The 18,196-nt window shown below is 59.4% G+C and overlaps 1 protein-coding gene across 5 annotated transcripts; it reads left to right on the top strand.

Moving 5' to 3' along the window:
• Positions 1-1,390: 1,390 nt before the first annotated feature.
• On the top strand, positions 1,391-18,055 carry PDLIM2 (PDZ and LIM domain 2). Of its 5 annotated transcripts, XM_064585410.1 has the most exons (11): positions 2,987-3,427; positions 3,637-3,761; positions 4,887-4,981; positions 5,677-5,828; positions 8,645-8,714; positions 8,830-8,981; positions 9,142-9,220; positions 12,768-12,850; positions 13,098-13,243; positions 14,741-14,858; positions 15,876-18,055. In XM_064585410.1, the coding sequence occupies exons 1-11, from the start codon at positions 3,264-3,266 to the stop codon at positions 16,051-16,053; spliced, it is 1,362 nt and encodes a 453-aa protein (XP_064441480.1). In that variant the 5' UTR covers positions 2,987-3,263; the 3' UTR covers positions 16,054-18,055. The 5 variants fall into 5 exon arrangements, with proteins under 5 accessions (XP_064441483.1, XP_064441481.1, XP_064441482.1 ...); XM_064585411.1 differs by lacking the exons at positions 2,987-3,427; positions 14,741-14,858 and adding an exon at positions 2,921-2,939; XM_064585412.1 differs by lacking the exon at positions 3,637-3,761 and having other exon boundaries at positions 2,976-3,427; positions 5,618-5,828.
• The last annotated feature ends 141 nt before the right edge of the window (positions 18,056-18,196 follow it).

Raw genomic sequence — 18,196 nt, 5'->3', positions numbered from 1 at the left:
GGGCCCAGGGCAAGCCTGACCGTGGGGAGAAACCAGAGATGAGCGCTGAATGCGGCCTGTGTGCAGGCTGTTTTGATTCCGGAGCCGCCATGGGGCTGCTGGACTAGATGACATTTCTAGCTGTTCTGCTCCTAATGTTTTCCTTCTGTGTGCTCCATTTCCAAACCAAAGTGCTCGTGTGTTTGCTTACTTTCTTCTTTGGGCTCGGGTTTTTGAGCCATCGACTGCGGGAAGCTGGGAGTGGTGGGGCACAGCTTAGCCAAAGCAACTCTTTTTGCCCAGGGTTTCAGGGTCCTGGGGCTTGGTGGTCCCTATAGGGCGACGGAGTGGCGCAGTTCGGACCTGGTTGCTCTGCCAGGAAAGAAAACTCCATTCATTGGCAGCTGCTGGTAGCTGAGCAGGGCATAAGGTGCTCCCCGTATGCTCTCTGATGTAAGCCTCCCGGTGGCGGGGGTAGGATTCCATTTTACGGGACCACAGCCTGAGGCGGAGAAATTAAGTTGTCTGGGTCACATCATTATAAAATGTGAAGTCAGGTACACAAAGTGCACCATACGCCCAGGCAGTCCTTGTCCTGGACAAGGAAGGTCATGCGGGAGGCCAAGGACTTTCCTGGGTTGGGCGTCTTCTATGTTCTTCCCGGCAGTCCTGTCTGCCAGGCCTGTCGCTTAGGGCACCCCTACCCTAGGTGGGTGGGAAGAGGTGGTGGTGCCTTGTTCTGCCTGTGAATGACAGGGCCATAGCCTGGCCCCGGCAGTTTCCTTGAGCCTGGGTGTGGCCTGGGCCCCAGTGGTGGTTAAACAACACCTGGGAGAACAAGACCTATGTGCCCTCCGTCTCTTCCGTCCACCCCAGTCCTCACCAAGATCTGCTTTTTTTTTTTTTTAAGGTTTTATTTATTTATTTGAGAGAGAGAATGAGATAGAGCGTGAGAGGGGGGAGGGTCAGAGAGAGAAGCAGACTCCCTGCCGAGCAGGGAGCCCGACGTGGGACTCATCCCGGGACTCCAGGATCATGACCTGAGCCGAAGGCAGTCGCTTAACCAACTGAGCCACCCAGGCGCCCATCACGATCTGCTTCTAAGTTGGTGGAAATGACCATTCTTCAGGAACCCACTGGCCTGTTCCAGCTCCCCTGTCCCAGCTCCTTCCCATTCCCTGATGCCCTCAAAAAAGTTACAGCGTTGATTGAGACTTCGTTTCCCTGGAGCAGAAACCAAATCCACACCCTCTGATGGAGCCCTGAAACCTCTGCAGCACACCAACACTATGCCCTCGGGCTGCCTGCCGTGACAGCCCTGCCTGCACAATGACCGCTTCTGTGCCTTGACCTGGCGGGAGGGAGGCAGGAGGGGAGGGGACGGGTCACGGGCCAAGGGGGGAGGGGGATCTGCGGGGTCGGAGTCAGAAAGCGCTGTAGGCCACTGGGGATGCTCATCCCATTAGAGAGGTGAGCTGAGTGATTGCCCAGGGCCGCAGAGTTGCTTAGAGCAGGACAGTACTCCCTTCTGGTCCACAGGGTCTTGCCCTTGGGTCAGTCGATTTTGTCTTGGTCATGAGTTTTGTGAATGCACAACCCACAGAGCAGAAATCCTGCAGATTAGCCTGTAGATGCTAGGGACGAGGGAAAAGTCAGGAGCACAAAGAGATGTAAAACAGAGGCTCTGCCACAAATAGGGGTGAAGGAAGGGAAATGAATCCATTCAATCATTCAAACAATATTCATTTGACCTTATTGAATGCCTACTGTGTGCCAGGCACTGTGCTAGGCTCTGGGGATGGAGCAGTGAACTAGTCACCACCCTCCCTTGCCCTAAGAGGAAGCTGCAGGCCAGTAGCTTTATATGGGAGGACAGTCTGCACACAGGGGGCTAAGGTAGGCACTATCCCCATTTTACCCATGGGGAAAGTGAGGAAATTACCCATGGTCACACACTAAGAGGCAGATCTGGCATTTGAGGCTAGGTCTGTGTGACCCCAAGGTTGTGCTTGCCGGTCCTGCAGTTTCCTGCTCCCTCAAGGGCTTCCAGTCTAGTTGCGTGGTAGAGCACCTGTGTCAGGCCAAGTGGCCACTCCAGGAGGCCCGGGACTGTTTGGTGGGAGAGAGGCTTACACACACCGAGGACAGAGGCCGTGGGAGGCTGGCTGCAGTACGCCGGCTGGCAGTGCAGGGAGGATGAGACACAGGGCATAAGTAGGCGGGAAGAGTGGGGAGGGCACTCCTTGCAGAGGGAACTTGGAGGGAATGACTCATACCTGAGGCAGGCAAGTTACAGCTGTGCCCACAGGTGTGCTTCCCTGAAAACAGACCAGCCTGACGGAGTGCAAAGTGGAGACTAATGGGAGATGCCAGAGTCAGCTCTGGTGGGCCCTGACGTGCCAGGGTTGGGGGTTGGCAGGTATGGTGCTGGGGAACCATTTGCCAGATGGTTCTGAGCTGGTGCCTGGGGCCTTTCCTCGGCTGCCCTCTCCCTCTCCCTAGAGCCTGGGTTCCAGGTGGTTGGCAGAAGGCTGGCCTCATGGGCAGCGAGGGCCCGTGGTGATTGCTGGGGCCGGCCCACCCCAGGCAGGACAGCAGAGAGGGTGAGGGGAGGGCAGCCAGGAATGGAAAAGTATGGAGAGTGCCCCGCGACCACCAGTCAGGATTCCTTCCAGCTCCTGGGCCTCGAAGGTCGCCCTGAGCCGAGCAGCCTTGCGGGGCATCTCCAGCAGGGGCAGCTCTGCGCAGCCCCAAGAGCCCAGCAGCCCGCAGCCAGCGCCCGGGGAGCGCGCGGGCCGTTGGGGAACGGAGCTGAGGAGGGCGCGGGGGCGGCCCCGGCTCGGGATCTGTGGGTGTCGGGGCCGCGTCCGCGCCAGCCGCGGAGTCGGAGCCGGGAGTGGGCGGAGGAGCCAGGCGGACCGCAGACAGGCCCAGCAGGCCCTCCTCCGCCCGGGCCCGGGGTGTGTGTGTGGGGGGCGTTGCTCGAGGGCCCCTGTGAAGGCGGGTGGGCGCGGCCGGCCTGGGAGAGCTTCAGGGGGCGACAGCCTCTGCTGTCCGCGCAGTGGGGCTCGCGACCCGTCACCGGAACGCCTCCCAGGGCCTCCCGGAGCAGTCGGGAGAAGGGCACCTCGGGGAGGACGACCGCAGCCTCTAGGGGGCTCTAGGGAGAGAAGCCCCCGCGCACCCCAGCAGGGCGCGGGCCAGGTGGCAGCGCCGGGGCTGGGCTGCGCGGAGGAGGCGGCCTCCCGGGCCAGGGGCGGCGGCAGGGGCGGCCCCGGGATCACATGGGCGGAGGCAGGTCCTGGAGCCCCGGGCGGGCTCTCCCCAGAGTCGGGCAGACGGCGGCGGCGGCGGCGGCGGCGGCGGCAGCGGCGGTGTCTCCTCACCCTCCCTCCTTCCCTTCCCTCCCGGGTCTGGCCGCCCAGCCCGACGGGTTAGCGGGAGCCAGGTGAGCGCGCCCACCTGCGCACCGTCCGCACGGCCGGCGACCTTCCCGGGTCCGGGGACCTCGCAGCTCTGCGCGCCCGCGCCCCCTCTGCGCTGCTCTCGGCGCCCCGGCTCTTTCCTCCGCCCACGGCCCCCGTCCCTGCAGCCTCGCCTGGAGGCCGGCGCCCCCTGCGTGCTGGGCTTTCCTGATCCCGGGCTCTCCTCCTCCAGCACCCGGCCCGCGGGTACTTTGGCCTCGGAGCGTAGAAGGAGCCAGAACTGGGAGAGCCGGGCGGGCCGACGGGCTGGGCACTTCCCCGCGGCCCAGGGCGCGGAGTCCACCGGCCGGCTCAAAGGTCTGAGAATCCAAAGCCTCTGTGAACCGCCAGCGCCGGCCTGAGGACCTGGGGGACCTGGGCAGGGACAGGGGCTAGGCCTGGGCAAAAGGCGAAGCCAAGGACCGGGGAGAGGGCAGACAGCTCTTCTTGCTTGGGCGCCCTCTCCCCAGGCTCTTAAACACGGGAAGTGGCCCTAGTGTCCTTGATAGATTCACACAGCACTTGCAGTCTCTGGGCCTCCCCAGGGGCAGCCCCTGGGGTGGGTGCTGGGCAGGGTGGTGGCCCAGGGCTGGCATTACAGCTTCCTGCCTGGGTTGGCTCCTGACTCCATAACTAGAGGCTCAGGAAATCCTACCAGGGCTGGGTCTGCAAGGACACTCCCTTGCCCAGCGGAGGGGGCCGTGGATGGGAGACCTGCGGCCCCAGCTAGCAGGCAGCATCAGTCAGCTCGCCCTGCTAGCCATTGCCAGGGGGTGGGTGTGCCCAGCTTGGCAGATGAGCCTGTCCTTCTGGCTGGGGCTGTTCAGAGGGCAGCAGGCCCCTGGGGGAGGTGGGAAGCCTAGTCTTGCCTACCTGGACCGCATTGCCAGGGGCCAGGCAGGCAGCCCAGAGGCCCCTCTGAAGACCCTGGTCCAGTCCCCACCCAGCCAACTATTTGAACAGTCTGTGGTGGCATCACCCCCTTGTTTGCTGTCACTCCTGTTCCCAGAGTGGTGCCCTCCCCCAGAGTGGGGAGGAAGTACCTTGTGCAGTCAGTTTTGGGGACAGGAAGCAAGCACTGATGGGACTTAGCCTTGCCGGGGGCGGGGGGGCGGGGCAGGAAACCGTGACATCTCCTACCACCTCCAGCCCCTGCCCGCCTGGTCTCCATCCAGCAAGGCCCTGTGAGGCACCCTAACGGCCTGCCTTCTGGGAGCTGCGCTGCTGAAGACCGTGGCGGTGAAGGGGGAACTCAGAGTCATGGCTTCCCAGGGTGGGGGGAAGTGAAACCGGGGTGGGGGGTTGAAGGAGGGAGTTAGTCACTTCCTCTACCCTCCCCCTCACCCCCCTCCCCAGCCCCTAACTGGCTGCTCCCTGGACCTGTCATCCTCTCTCTTTTGCTTCTTCTACCACCTTACAGGATCTCTGTCCCTTCTTCCTCAGATATGGCACTGACGGTGGATGTGGTGGGGCCAGGGCCCTGGGGCTTCCGGATCACTGGGGGCAGGGATTTCCACACGCCCATCATGGTGACCAAGGTAAGGGCTAGTTCCGGGAGCTAAGGAGGTACCCCCAGAGTTAGGGTCTACCCTGTCTACCTGGTCTCCACAGGTACCTTTCTTTTTTTATTCTGGAGTCAGAAGGCCTGCTTCTGGGAGTGTTAGCCTGGAGAGGACAGGGACCCCATTGCCATGGGGATGTGGTGACCACTTCGGGAACAGACTTCTAGGGAATGAAAGGGAGCTGGGCCAAGTACAGGGCCTGCTCTTTTCTCCTTGGTCACCAACCCTATACGTGCTGGCGGCCACTTGGGGGGCTTACTAGAACAGGAGCCCCAAGTCCTTGGTAGTGTCTTCTTGACCCAGGCCCAGGCCAGGGAGCATTCACGCGGCAGCTACCTGTATGGTGTGCTTTGCAAGGGCAGGGCTCTCTATCCAGAAGGATTTCCAAGCACAGCCCCTGAAATCCTGCCATTTCTTCAGGAGGCTCTGTGAGGGTTCCAGTGCTGGGGTGAGGGGCATGGTTCCACTCCAGCTCTGGGAGGGGATTAGCTGATGAGCTGGGCAGACACTGCTGGGCAGGGAGACAAAGGGGGACACAGGCCAGCCTGGTTCAAACCTGCTGCTGTGTTTCTTGGCAGGACAGAGAGAAACCCCTATCCTCTCTCCCTATAGGAATGTCATCGCTGTCTGAGCAGGCGTATCTCAGACCACTTGTTCCTCATCCCCTGCAGGTAACTGAGAGGGGCAAGGCTGAGGCTGCTGACCTCCGGCCTGGCGACATTATCCTGGCCATCAACGGGGAGAGCGCTGAGGGCATGCTTCATGCTGAGGCCCAGAGCAAGATCCGCCATAGCCCCTCACCCCTGCGGCTGCAGTTAGACCGGTAGGCCCCCCACCTCTGCTGGGCCTGCCAGCATTCTTCTCCCCTCTGCCAGCCTGCTGCACAGTGGCTGCCCTCACCCCCTGCCCTCAGCCCCAACCTGGCCTTCCTGGGCCTTTTTGGCTCATGTTTGAGAAGGTCCAGGCTCTGGAGCTGTAGCAGGATGGGCTGAGCGGTGTCCCTGTGCTGGCCGGGCATGCAGCCATGGGCAGGGCAGGCTGGCATCAACCACCTGGGTGCCCGGGTTTGACTGGTTCCCAAGTGTGCAGGGTACAGGGTCTGGGCATGAAGTGAGTTGAAGAGGGGAAAGGTGTGCCTTAGGCTGGGTCTCCTGGGCCCCTGCCTCCAAGAGGGAATGGCCTTTGTTCAGATCCTGGGGGGTGGTTTGAGGAGTTTAGGGGCTCCCCCGCCACTGCCTCTCCGGGCTGTGCAGGTGAAGGCAGATTCCCAGGCTTGGGTTTTCAGCCAGGAGGCCTGGGTTGGGGGTGGGGGTGGGAACAGGTGGCTCCCTGGGGTGGAGCACCAAAGTGAGTCACAGGGCAGGAATGCTGGGAGATCCCCCAGCCAGGAGAACCCTCTGGGCGGGCCTTGAACCTGAGTCAGGTACCTCCTGCCTCTCTGCCATCCCCTCCCCTCACTGGGCTCTCTCTGGGCCCTGGCTCCTTGCCCTCTCTTCACCCCTACCATCCCACAGTGCCATAGAAGCTGGCTCCCATGATGCTCTCATGGCCTTGGCTTCTTTAGTGACTCCCTCATGCCACTCAGGCTTGTGAGTGTTTGCAGGAGTGGGACCCAGAGGAGGAGGGTGGAGAGTACCTCAAGGCATCTGGGAAGGGAACCAAAATCTACAAGGGACTGCAGAGTGGGGTGGTGGAGGGGCAGGGAGCTGCTCACGCCATCACCTCCTGTAGGCTCCTCTTAGAGGGACCCAGTGCCATCAGGGAATGGGCCTGACCAAGTCCCTCCAGGTTTCCAGCTCCATGTTGGGCAGGTCAAGATTCCCTGCCTCTTCTTTTTGTCTGGGCTGCTCCTAAACCCTCCCAGTCTCCTCTACAGGAGCACACAGAAACTCTGGCAGGAAGCCGTGCTCTGGACTGGAGCCAAAGCCCAAGCTCCCTTCACTCTGGCCCCCCACGCCTCCTTGGGGAGGCTGAGGCTGGTGTGGTGTGTGGTGACTGCAGGTCTTGTTACCTCTCTAGAAGTGGCCAGAGATCCAGGAATGGTGTAGTGGGGTTGGGACATGGCAGGCTCTTTCTTCACCCTCAGTTAGTCCCAGACCTCCAAAGGCCTCCTGTTCAAGACTCCAGCGGGAAGGGCCTTGGAGGGGGGGTCCCTGGGGAGCTGAGGTGGGGGCACATCTTTTGCTGGCTACCTTGATGATTGGTGGGGAGCTGGGCCTGCTTGTTGCCTTGGCTCTCTAGGTCCTGCAGGATGGTGTGGGGGTGGGGGGAGACAGGCTCCACCCTTTGTTTTATGGAGGAGAAGCCTTCAGAAGGGACCGGGAATGACCCTCTCAAAGATATTCGAGCCATTAGCAGCAAAGCTGGTGGGGGACAGCATCTGGCTGGGCAGAGGAGAGTGCACAGCGGGCCCGGCCACTGTTGGACTTTAGGAAACTCCCTTTCTCTCTCTGGGCTTCAGTTTCTCCGTGCGTGAAAGATAAAGGATTATTTATATGAAATCAGCAATCTCCCCCAGAATCGATCTATAAACTGATGCTGACCAATGACAAAGTCTAGATGAAATGCCCAAAAAAAGAAGAAAAGAGAAAAAAGAAAAAGAAATAAAAAGAGGGGGGCGCCTGGATGGATCATTCATTAAGCGTCTGCCTTCGGCTCAGGGCATGATCCCAGAGTCGTGGGATCGAGCCCCACATTGGGCTCTCCGCTCAGCGGGAGGCCTGCTTCTCCCACTCCCCCTGCTTGTGTTCCCTCTCTCACTGTGTCTCTATCAAATAGATAAATAAAATCTTTGAGAAAAAGAAGAAGAAAAAAATTTAAAAAAAGAAATAAAAAGAGGGGTGCCTGGCTGGCTCAGTTGGTGGAGCCTATAACACTTCATCCCTGGGTCTTGAGTTTGAGCCCCATGTTTAGCATAGAGATTACTTAAAAAAAAAAGAGGGGCGCCTGGGTGGCTCAGTTGGTTAAGTATCTGACTTTGGCTTAGGTCATGATCTCGGGGTCCTGGGATCGAGCCCCATGTCTGGGCTCCACACTGATCAAGGAGTCTGCTTCTCCCTTTCCCACTGCCCTACTCCCCAGCTCGTGCCCTTTCATGCTCTCTCAAGTAAATAAATGAAAAAAAAAATTTTTTTTTTAAAGATTTTAGTTATTTATTTGACAGAGAGAGACACAGCGAGAGAGGGAACACAAGCAGGGGGAGTGGAAGAGGGAGAAGCAGGTTTCCTGTGGAGCAGGGAGCCCGATGCGGGGCTCGATCCCAGAACCCTGGGATCATGACCTGAGCCGAAGGCAGACGCCCAACGACTGAGCCACGCAGGTGCCCCAAATAAATGAAAAATCTTAAAAAAAAAAAGGGGGATACTGTGAGTTTTTAATAAAATTGAATTTATGAAATTGTGTCCATTCTTCATATTGAGGCTAAACTGTCCATTCCTTTGAGAAATGATGGTGGATATTAATAATAGTTGTTTGTTTTGAACTTGGCCAAGTTGAAAGTTGACAACCTGATGTCCACATGTCTTGAACATTTTACGAGTCTTGAGAATCTGTTGTGGGAACAGCTGAAATCTGCAGCCCCTGTCAGGTGAGCGGGGTTCCTGGACTCCTGTCACCTGCCTCCCTCTGGCCTCTCCTCAGGTCCCGGGCTTCTTCCCCCAGGCAGACCAATGGGGAAAGCTCTGTGGAAGTGCTGGTGACTCGCTTCCAGGTAGGATGGTGCCTCCTGCTGGGAACTCCAGCACCCTGAATTGAGGGGAGCCCTGAGGGGCAGGGCCGGTAGGGGATGGGGATGGGTGCTCCCTTCCCGGCCCTTCTCTCCGCAGGGCTCCATGAGGACGCACGCGGACAGCCAGTCCTCCCTGCGGTCTTCCTGCTCCAGCCCCGTGTCCTCCAGCCCCCAGCCAGGCAGCCCCTTCTCTACCCTGTCCCCCAGCAGCCCACATGCCCTCCCTGGAGAGGCTGTGGTCAGCCGCAGGTGAGTGCGGGGAGCGGGGGGGCGTGATGGCAACAGGGTCCAGAACAGGCCTCTCAGTCTCAGTAGCTGGGTTTAGGGGAGCCTGAGGGCACCCTCTGTGTCCCTGAGGCAGGCTGGGTGGGACACCTGGCACACACACCGTCCGTTTCCCACATTTCAGTTTCCAGAGCCTGGCACACTCCCCGGGACCCACTGCTGCTGACCGCTTCTCCTACGGGGGCCGCCCTGGGAGCCGCCAGGTGAGATGCCTGGGGGGAGGAGAGAGCCTCCCATCCGGCCAGGGTGCCAGTGGCCCCCGTGGGGCTGCAGAGGGCGGGTCCCCCTGGGGCAGCCAGCACCTCCATCTCCAGCAACAAGCATACCCCTCCCCTGAGCCCGGAGGCCACTGTGTCTGCTGGTGGGCCATGCTTACTGTGCCCCAAGCCTGCCTGGCCAGTCCCAGGTGGCCTTCTACCTCCTGTCCTCCCACTCGCCACCTCCCCCCTCCTGCTAGCGTCCTCCCTTCCTGAGTGTTTCTCTTGGGCCAGGGCTGAAATAGTTTTGCTGCTGTTGTTGGGATGGTTCCCTTTGGCTCTGGCTGCATCTCTTGAACACATTCCTCCCCATTCCAAGCCCCATACCCGCCCCCAACTCCCATCACCCCATCCCCCTTCCTCCTCCTCTGACTCAGCCCAGAGAACCACCAGTGGGACTGCGGTTCTGCCTCAAGTTGCACTTGGCTTACTTTCTGTCTGCCCTCCTCCCTGCCCTTCTACCCTGGACAACCTTCCACACAGCCCACCGCCCCCTCACCCGACCAGGTCCCACTGTGAACTAGTGACAGTCCCCCCCCCCCCCCCCCGCCTTGGTGTTATTTCTTCTCTCTAAGGGCAGGAGTGAGGAAGTGAGGGAGTGAGGCCGCCAACAGTCCTGGGCCACAGCTGCTGGGGGCAGAGTTGGGGGGGCATGTCCAGCCTTTGGGGTGAAGGGGATGAGGCCCAGCTGCTGGAATCCTACCTCCGGTTGATTTTGCATTCCAGAAAGCAGAGCCTTTGGAGATGGCTGGGGAAGAGCATTCGCAACTGGGGGCTCTGGGGAAGGAAGGAGAGGGCTCCTGTGGGGGCTGGACAGTACGAGTTCACCAGTGACTCCTTGTGGGCCCACTCAGTGGCCTGCCGGGCAATGTAGGCATAGAGATGCATTCGATAAGATCCCTGTCTTTAAAGAATTTAAAGCGTAGTTGGGGAGATAAGACAAGCATGTAAAGCAGTTTGGGAACAATTAAGAGCTAAACAGTGTGGTCTTAATTATGAAAGCAGGAGGCATTCTGGGAGGGAAAAGATGAGTGTGGGCCTGGTGGCCTGAGAAGGCTTTGTCAGGAATTTTGCTGGACGTCCGAGGTAGGACTGGGTAGGGTTTAGATTAGAGAATGATAAGCCAGGGAGATGGGAAAGCAGTGTACAAGCAAGACCTGGCATGTTTGGGCCTGGGTGGGGGTGGGGAGGGGCTCCTCTGGGAGATCTTTGGGCTGAGACCAGCTGGGAATGTGCTTGGCCCAGGGCATGGCTGGAGAGGGTCCATCCATCTTGGCCTTCTTCCTTGCGGTTCCCAAACTTGGGCAAAGGGGAGATGCTGGTGGTACAGGGAGTGGCTCCCAAGCCAGCAGCAACACCTCGGAACCTGTTAGAAATGCACATTCTCAGGTCCCAGCCTGGACTTACTGAATCAGATGCAAGGGTGAGGGTGTGGAGCAGGGGCACAATCTGTGTTTTAAGGAGCCCTTGGGGACATGATGCAAAGATTCGAGGACCACCCATGTAGTGTAAACAGGAGCCCTGGGCTGGGTGGCAGGGAGACTTGGGGTAGTCCCACCTCTACCATCTCACCTTGGGGAAGCCCCTCTTTCTCTCTCTGGACCTCACAGTCAGTCCCCATGCTCCGAGTTCCCTTCTTTGGCCTGAGGACCGTGGTCATTCCTTCAACAAACTTTTGCTGAGCAGTTGCTTTGTGTCAGGCACCCTTCTAGTCTCTGGGGATGCATTGGTGGATAAACAGAAATTCCTAACCCAATGAAGCTTGCATTCTGGTCTCTGAATGAGGCTGTGGTCAGATGGTGTGGGAGTCACCAGATCCCACACCTCCCTCTTGGGGGCCACTGTGTACTTTTAGCACCTTAAAGGCTCTAAGAAGTCCCATGAGAAATATATTTAATTTTATTAATTTCCTAAACTTATTTAACTACAGAATTTCTCCTGGCATTCCCCCCCACACACACACATACCTGCCACACACTTATTAACATCCCTGTGTTCATCAGAACACAGTTTGAGAGGTGTTGGCTACACATGAGCTCTTGGGGGGCAGGTGAGCCGCTTCTCTGGACTTGGGGGTGAAAGGTTCCTTCTGCGAGGGCAGGTGTCCCTAGCTGACTGGGAGGGAGGGAGGAGGAAGGCAGAGCTGCTCCCAGTGAGGGAGTTGAGCTCCTCTCCACCAGGGCACGGTGGTCTGGCAGGAGGAGGGGGGTTAGAGGTGGCTGTAGGTGAGGTGCCCCCACCCCGGTCTGCTGTGGCCGTGGCCTTGCTGCTGGCTCCTGAGCTGCAGGCACAGGACCCCACCAGCCTTCATGGGGCCCTTCTGGAAACTGGAAGCTGCCACCTCTGGGTAGGCCCACGCCTTGGTGAGCAGATGGGACGTGAAGACAGCACCCCTCCCTCTGGCTGGCATGAGGACTTGGCTTGCAAAGAGAGCCGGGGTGGATTTGGGCCGCCCTCCCCGCTAGTCACTGCCCTGTTCCGGGCATAGCCCGGCCGCTGACGGCGCGAGGGCCGTGGTTCTTGAGTACCTGGTGCTGACGGCCCTTCTTGAGGAAAGCGTCTTACCATCTGACAGCGGACCACGTGGCACCAAGAGCAAGAGGGATGTAGACTGGTGGAAGAAGAGTGAGGGTCAAGGGCTGTCTTCTCAAAACCCTCAAGTTGCTGTTTTTAGCTGAAAAATGCATGCAGTTTTGTCATTTGACCCCGTACTTTGTCCCTGACTTTGACTCTTAAAATTGAGGGACTTTGGCCTTCCAGAGAACCATGCCCTCAGCCCGGTGCACTGTGGCCTGTCTGGTTGTTCTGACGTACCCTCTCCGTGGGGACTGGCAATGGAGAGGAGGCGGGGTAGGACGGGTGGGTGCACAGGCCAGAAGGTGGAGCACAGTGAGGCTGGAGGCGACATTTCCACACAGACGGCAAGTGTAAAGAGCCCAAGATGGATGCACCCCTGGAGAGGGGGCGCGCTGCTGGGCCGTGGGTCCAAAATGGGCCTGCCCACCCCCAAGACTCCCTGGGGCAGAACCAGACCTCCAGGGCAGCCAGGAGACCTGGGCCCTCTCAGGAGAGGAAGCGTGTGTAGGAGAGAGGCAGCCCCAGCCCTGACCCTAAGAAGGGTCTTGGGCCCCTCACTCCATCCCTTGTGCTTCCTTCTCCTCACTGCGAAAGGATCTGCTTGCTTCCTCTCTGCCCTTCTGCCCCTTGCCCCATCTCCTTGCAGAACCATTACACTTCTATAATGCGGGCTAGCCACTCTCCCCTTCTGGGACTGAGCAGGAGCAGTCCCTGGTACCCCAAGGGCAGGGCTGGGGTGATGCCCCCCCCCCCCCCCCCCCCCCCCCCCCGCCCAGGGCCTGCTGGTCAGCGGCAGCTGGGAGCCCTCTGGTGTTGGGCCTGGGGAACAGCCGGGCTTGGCTCGGCAGCCCGGACGGCTGTGCAGGCCACAGGCTCGAGCCGCTGACTCCTCCCCTGGTGCCTCTCTGTCCCGCAGGCCAGCCTCCCCCGCGCCAGCGACTCAGCTGTGCTGGTGCTGCCGCCTTCCCCGGGTCGGCGTTCCTCCAGCCCCAGGCTCAGGTAGCAGTGGGCCCTGGAGGGTGGGGTGGAATCCGGGAGGGCCTGGGAGGTTAGGAGACAGACAGGCTGTCCAGAGAGGAGGGATGGGGGCGGCAGGGAGTGCGGGGGTCCCGGCTGCTTTAAGCCCAGTTGGCTCTCCTCTGAATCCCCCCAGAATCCTTTCCCCTAGGGCACTCTTTCCCTGCACCCATGCTGGTCCTCATACCCAGGAGGGACCCTCACTCCTGGCTGCCTCCTGTCCCCGCAGTGTGGACTCAGAAGGGGGAAGCCGCCTTCTGGAAGAGGACTCAGAAGTCTACAAGATGCTGCAGGAGAATCGTGAGGCGCGGGTCGCCCCCCGGCAATCCAGCTCCTTTCGGCTCTTGCAGGAAGCCCTGGAGGCTGAGGAGAGAGGTGAGCCCCTGGGGGGTTTGAGTGTAGGAAGTAGGTTATGGCAGGACACCCCTGACTGGACGTGATATTGAACTGGTATTTCTTAAGTGCTCATCACAGGAGTAGGCACCAAGGGGAAGTCCCTGCACTAAAGGAGCTTTCAATCTGGTAGGAGTTACAGGGGTGCACCCAGAGGTGCTGGCTGGGATCAGGAAAGTGTCAAGGGAATGATAAAGGTGGGGGGTAGGGCCCGTGGGGGCTGGGTCCCTAGGGAGGGCTTCATGGAGGAAGATGAATTTGACTCGACCCTTGAAGAAAGATCAAGACTTTAACAAACAGCCTTAAGATGGTGGCAGGGAGTTCGAGCCTCAGAGAGGGCACTGGGGAGGCGGTTGAGGGGGGGAGATGGTGGCGGGGAGCACCGTGGCCTGCGGTGGCTGGCACCCGGAGGGCTTTGGTGTGGGAGCAAGAGAGTAGCGGGGCCTGCTCTTGGAGGTTGAGTCCTAGCTGTGGGGTCTCATGTGCCAGGCGGAGGAGTGCCCTAGCCCCGGAGGGCCCGTTAAATAATGCCAGGCCGATGCTGGAGTGAGCAAGAAGAGAGATACGGACTCTCGCGAGCCATTCAGTTGTTCAGTCGCCAGACATTTCCTGTGCTTGTCTGATGGGCTGTGGTGTGCCGAGTGTGGGGGCCGAGGGTAGTCCGGCACCTGTCGGCCCTCGAGGAACTGTTGATCGGGGCGGACAGGCCTGCACAGCTGCCCCGGTGGTGGTCGGGGTGCAGTGGTGCTGTGTGTGTGTGTTGGGGGCACTGCCTAGTGCAGGGGAGGGGCGAGGAGGCCTGGCCTGGCGGTGGTCTCAGGGAGGCAGACGATGGGACAGGCGGGAGCACTGGGTCAACTGCCTCACCAGTACAATACCTGGTGGCCGGTTTCAACTCTGACATCAGCTCCTGGGGTGTTCCCTGGGGTCAGGGGGCAGGGAGCAAATCCTGTCCCTCGTGACCCCGCGGCCTCGGTGGGCCCCCCCGGACAGGGCCCAGGGAGAGGCGGCGGGGTGGGGGGAGCGCAGACAGCCCGTGCCTTCACGGCTGGAGCCTTGGAGTCCTTGGCTGCCCAGTACGAGCGGTGTCCTTCCGAGGCTCACATGCAACAGTGCCCAGAAAAGCCCTTTGAAAACCGAGTAAAGGTATTGTGGGGCTGCTATTATCTATCATTGCCGTCTTCTAATTAATGGCATCTTGACTGGATCCCGAGGGGAAACGCCTGCTTGGTGGGGTGTGTGGACACAGCACAGACACTCCTCGGCTGCCGCAGCGTGGGCTACCCCGGCCTCGGCCAAGGAGCGGCCGCCATCACTCCCTTCGTCCCTTACCACCTGCCTCACACCCGGTGGCCCCTTAGAGGTCGTGCGCAAGCGCGCCTGTCGGGTCTCCTCAGAGCTGTGCCGGAGGAGTGAGCGTGGCCTGCCCGCCGCCGCCCGGCCCCGCGCTCCAGTGTCTGTCTGCCCCACCCCTCCCAGGTGGCACGCCTGCCTTCCTGCCCAGTCAGCTGAGCCCCCAGCCCGCCCTGCCCACCTCCAGGGCCCCGGCCACCCCGCCCAAGCTCCACACGTGTGAGAGGTGCAGCAGCAGCATTGTGTGAGTGTGGGCAGCCCGGGAGGCAGGCACGCCCCGGCCGGGCGGGGGGGGGCGGGGGGGGAGAGGGGTGCCCTCAGGAGGGCTCTGCGGAGAGCAACCAGTCAGGGCCCCCGGAGGGGGGCGTGCCGCGTGCGGCTGTGGGAGGGGGTCTTGTGCGGTATTTTCAGGCTTCTCACAGTGCCCTGCTGGCTTCTTCCCGCGGCATCTCCTCCTTCCTCATTTCTTTCGCCCTCGGAGGAGGAGGAAGAAATGCTACTGCTTCTGGTTGCTCTCCAGTAATCTCAAAGCCTCTGGAGATCTGCCTCTAGATGAGGCATTTTCCTTCTGGAAAATGTTGCTCTTCCCTCCCCCCTTTGGAAAGGGATGGATTTTCCAGAGGTAGATTCATTTTTCTCCGTGGGTGGCATTAGAATGCAGCCGGATTCTCCGGCAAATCGCCGAAAGCCCACTCCCCCTGCCGTAGATGTCTTGCACGCAGTGCTAACGGTCAGATGACTCACTTGAGGCAAATCCCTTAGCGTCTGCGGGCTTTAGTGTCGCCTGCATTATGGGGTATTCCCCGTGCCTGCTGTGCAGACGCGCATGGGGTGGTCCTCAAAGAGCAGCTGCGGAGCTCCCCGGGACCCGTCAGAGGGATTGCTGGCCCACACCCCAGAGCTTCCATTTTTCCAACTTGTCCCCAGGGAATGCGATGCTGTGGGTCCTTGTACCTGGGACCACTGCTCTATTAACAACCCAGAAAATTCAGGATGGAGTTTATCTGCCTTCGTGTAAAGGAGAAAGGACTTTTTTTTTTTTTTTAATTAGAGGTCCTGGGGGTGGGGGGTGGGGGGTTATTGAAGCGAGAGCCCTGAAGGAAGGCTCGGGGAGTCAGGGTCTGAAATTTGGGGATCTTCCCTGAATCTGCGCTGGGAACTAGGCTCCCTGGGAACGAGACGGGCGGCGGTGCTGCCGGTCGCCCCGCCTCCACGCAACCCCCCAGGCTGACGGCTCCGCCCTCTCCATCGCCCCCTGCAGGAACCACGCTGTACGCATCCAGGAGGGGCGCTACCGCCACCCGGGCTGCTACACCTGCGCAGACTGCGGGCTGAACCTGAAGATGCGCGGGCACTTCTGGGTGGGGGATGAGCTGTACTGTGAGAAGCATGCCCGCCAGCGCTACTCCTCGCCCCCCACCCTCAGCTCCCAGGCCTGAGCACCTGGCTGTTGTCTTAGCCCGCCCTCGACTCTGTGGACACCTCCGTGCCAGGGCCATGCCAATAGCAAGTTGGCATGGAAGGGTGGTGGTGGGTGGTGGGGCCCCTTCCTCCAGGCTAGGTGCGGCCAGGGCCTGGGACCTGTCCTGGGCTGTGCATGAGGACGGCTTCGCCGGCCCAGGCCTGTGCTAGATACTCTCACTTCCCCCTGCAGGACAGGCTGTGCACCAAAGTCGGCGGTGGGCACCGCATTGGATATCTTTGTGCAACAGGGGTTAAGCAGGTTGGGACACAGAGAGAAATATGTAGAAAGAGAGGGGTGGTCATAGGCGAAAGGTATTCACTCTGTAAAGTTTTCAACATATGAGCTCTATAAATATATATACATGGACAAAACAAAGTAGATCTTTCCTCTCCTTCCCTGCCCTGGCCCCTGGGGATGAGTTTCTCTCTACCACTGGGTAGAAAGTCTTTACTGACATATTTTTTCCCCCTTTATTTCCCCCCTTCCACAAACCCCTACTGAAGAGGCTTGTTTCTTTTAATGGAAGGTTGTGCTCTTTCTGGACACCCTCCCCTCTTTTTTAAAAAATTTTATTTTTAAGTCTCTCTACAACTGATGTGGGGCTGGAACTTACAACCCCAAGATTAAGAGTTGCATGCTCCACTAATTGAGCTAGCCAGGCGCCCCTCCTGGACCCTTTTATTTATTTATGGGCACCTGGGTGGCTCAGTCGTTAAGCGTCTGCCTTCGGCTCAGGTCATGATTCCAGGGTCCTGGGATCGAGCCCCACATTGGGCTCTCTGCTCAGCGGGGAGCCTGCTTCTCCCTCTGCCTCTGCCCCTGCTCCTGCTTGTGTGCCCTTTCTGTCTCTCTCTCTCTGACAAATAAATCTTTAAAAAGATTTTATTTATTTAAGAGAGAGAGAGAGCACAAACACTCGCTGATGTGGATGAGCACGAGGAGGGGCAGAGGCAGAGAGAGAAGCAGGCTCCCCACTGAGCAGGGAGCCTGATGGGGGACTCTATGCGGGGCTCGATCCCAGGACCCCAAGATCATGACCTGAGCCAAAGGCAAGCACTTAACCAACTGAGCCACACAGGCGCCCCACCTCCTGGACTCTTATAAAGATGCCAGTTTTACTGGGATAACCCTTGGTTCTTTAGAGCACGAGTTTCTCACTGGGAGCAGGGAGAGGCAGGGGGCTGCTGGAGGGTGGGCAGCAGAGAAACAGGAAGCGGGCCCAGATGTCCATTCTGCCCAGGCCCGGCTCAGGGAGACAGACTTGTGCTCCCCTGGCACTGGCTGGGCTGGCACTCTGTGCTCCTTGCTGTATACTTGGGGTGACTGCTGCCAGCCCAGCTGACCTACCCAGATGAGCCAGTAGGCAGGAGAGGGGGCAACATCTAGAGTACGTCCTGCACTTGGCCAAGGCTGTCTGCACCCATCTGAGAAAGAGAATCACCAGAAAGAACCTTGGACAGGCTGCAGGTTAGCCTTGCCTGGGAAGGACATGCCAGGGGAGCCCCCCACCCTGAGGGACCACCACCCACCAAGGGCCTCACCTCCAAGCCAGGGTTTTCTCTGTGCCCCTTCCCTGGGAGACCCTGCTGGTTCACTGCTAGTTGATTTGAAAACCAAAAACAAAACCAAAAAGGATGGGTGACCAGTGCTAGGCATGTCTGCCCTCAGGTATGTTGGAATTGAGGCAGGGGGCAGGTCCCCTACCAGATTTAGGGCTTGATTCACCCACCACCCCAGTCCTAATCCCAGAGGACATTTCAGAAAGGTGCATGGGTGCTGCTGGGTGCTCCAGACCCACCCCGCCCCCCAGCCTGAAGAATGGGCCACAGCCTCAGCTTTATTTTCACAGAAGAGATCAAAGCTGGACTTCAGAGACTGTGCTATCTGGCTTTTTGGAAGGAATCTTGGTGGAGACTGTTTGTGTTGGCTCCCTGGGCACCTGTTGATATAATTTACACCCTGACATAATTGTCTCACCTTTTGCCTGGATGGCTGCTTTTATTTTCACAGAGATCATGGCTTTCGGTGGCTCAGGAGTACTGCAGGCCAGAACACCTGGTCTGCAATGGGATGGCCTCCTTGGCGCCACCTACTGTCAGGTGTAGCCCACGACAGGG

Source organism: Mirounga angustirostris, unplaced genomic scaffold, assembly GCF_029215605.1.
Source record: "Mirounga angustirostris isolate CCGP_5_RB_7025 unplaced genomic scaffold, mMirAng1.0.hap1 SCAF_2, whole genome shotgun sequence".
NCBI lineage: Eukaryota > Metazoa > Chordata > Mammalia > Carnivora > Phocidae > Mirounga > Mirounga angustirostris.
The sequence above is the reverse complement of the archived record's forward strand: the minus strand, read 5'-3'. Positions and strand labels throughout refer to the sequence as shown.

Coding starts and splice junctions, on each gene's coding strand:
- PDLIM2 (XM_064585410.1), top strand. CDS start 3,264: ATGGGCGGAGGCAGGTCCTGGAGCCCCGGGCGGGCTCTCCCCAGAGTC. Junction 8,715..8,829: donor TGCTGGTGACTCGCTTCCAG/GTAGGATGGTGC, acceptor TTCTCTCCGCAG/GGCTCCATGAGGACGCACGC. Junction 14,859..15,875: donor AGGTGCAGCAGCAGCATTGT/GTGAGTGTGGGC, acceptor CGCCCCCTGCAG/GAACCACGCTGTACGCATCC.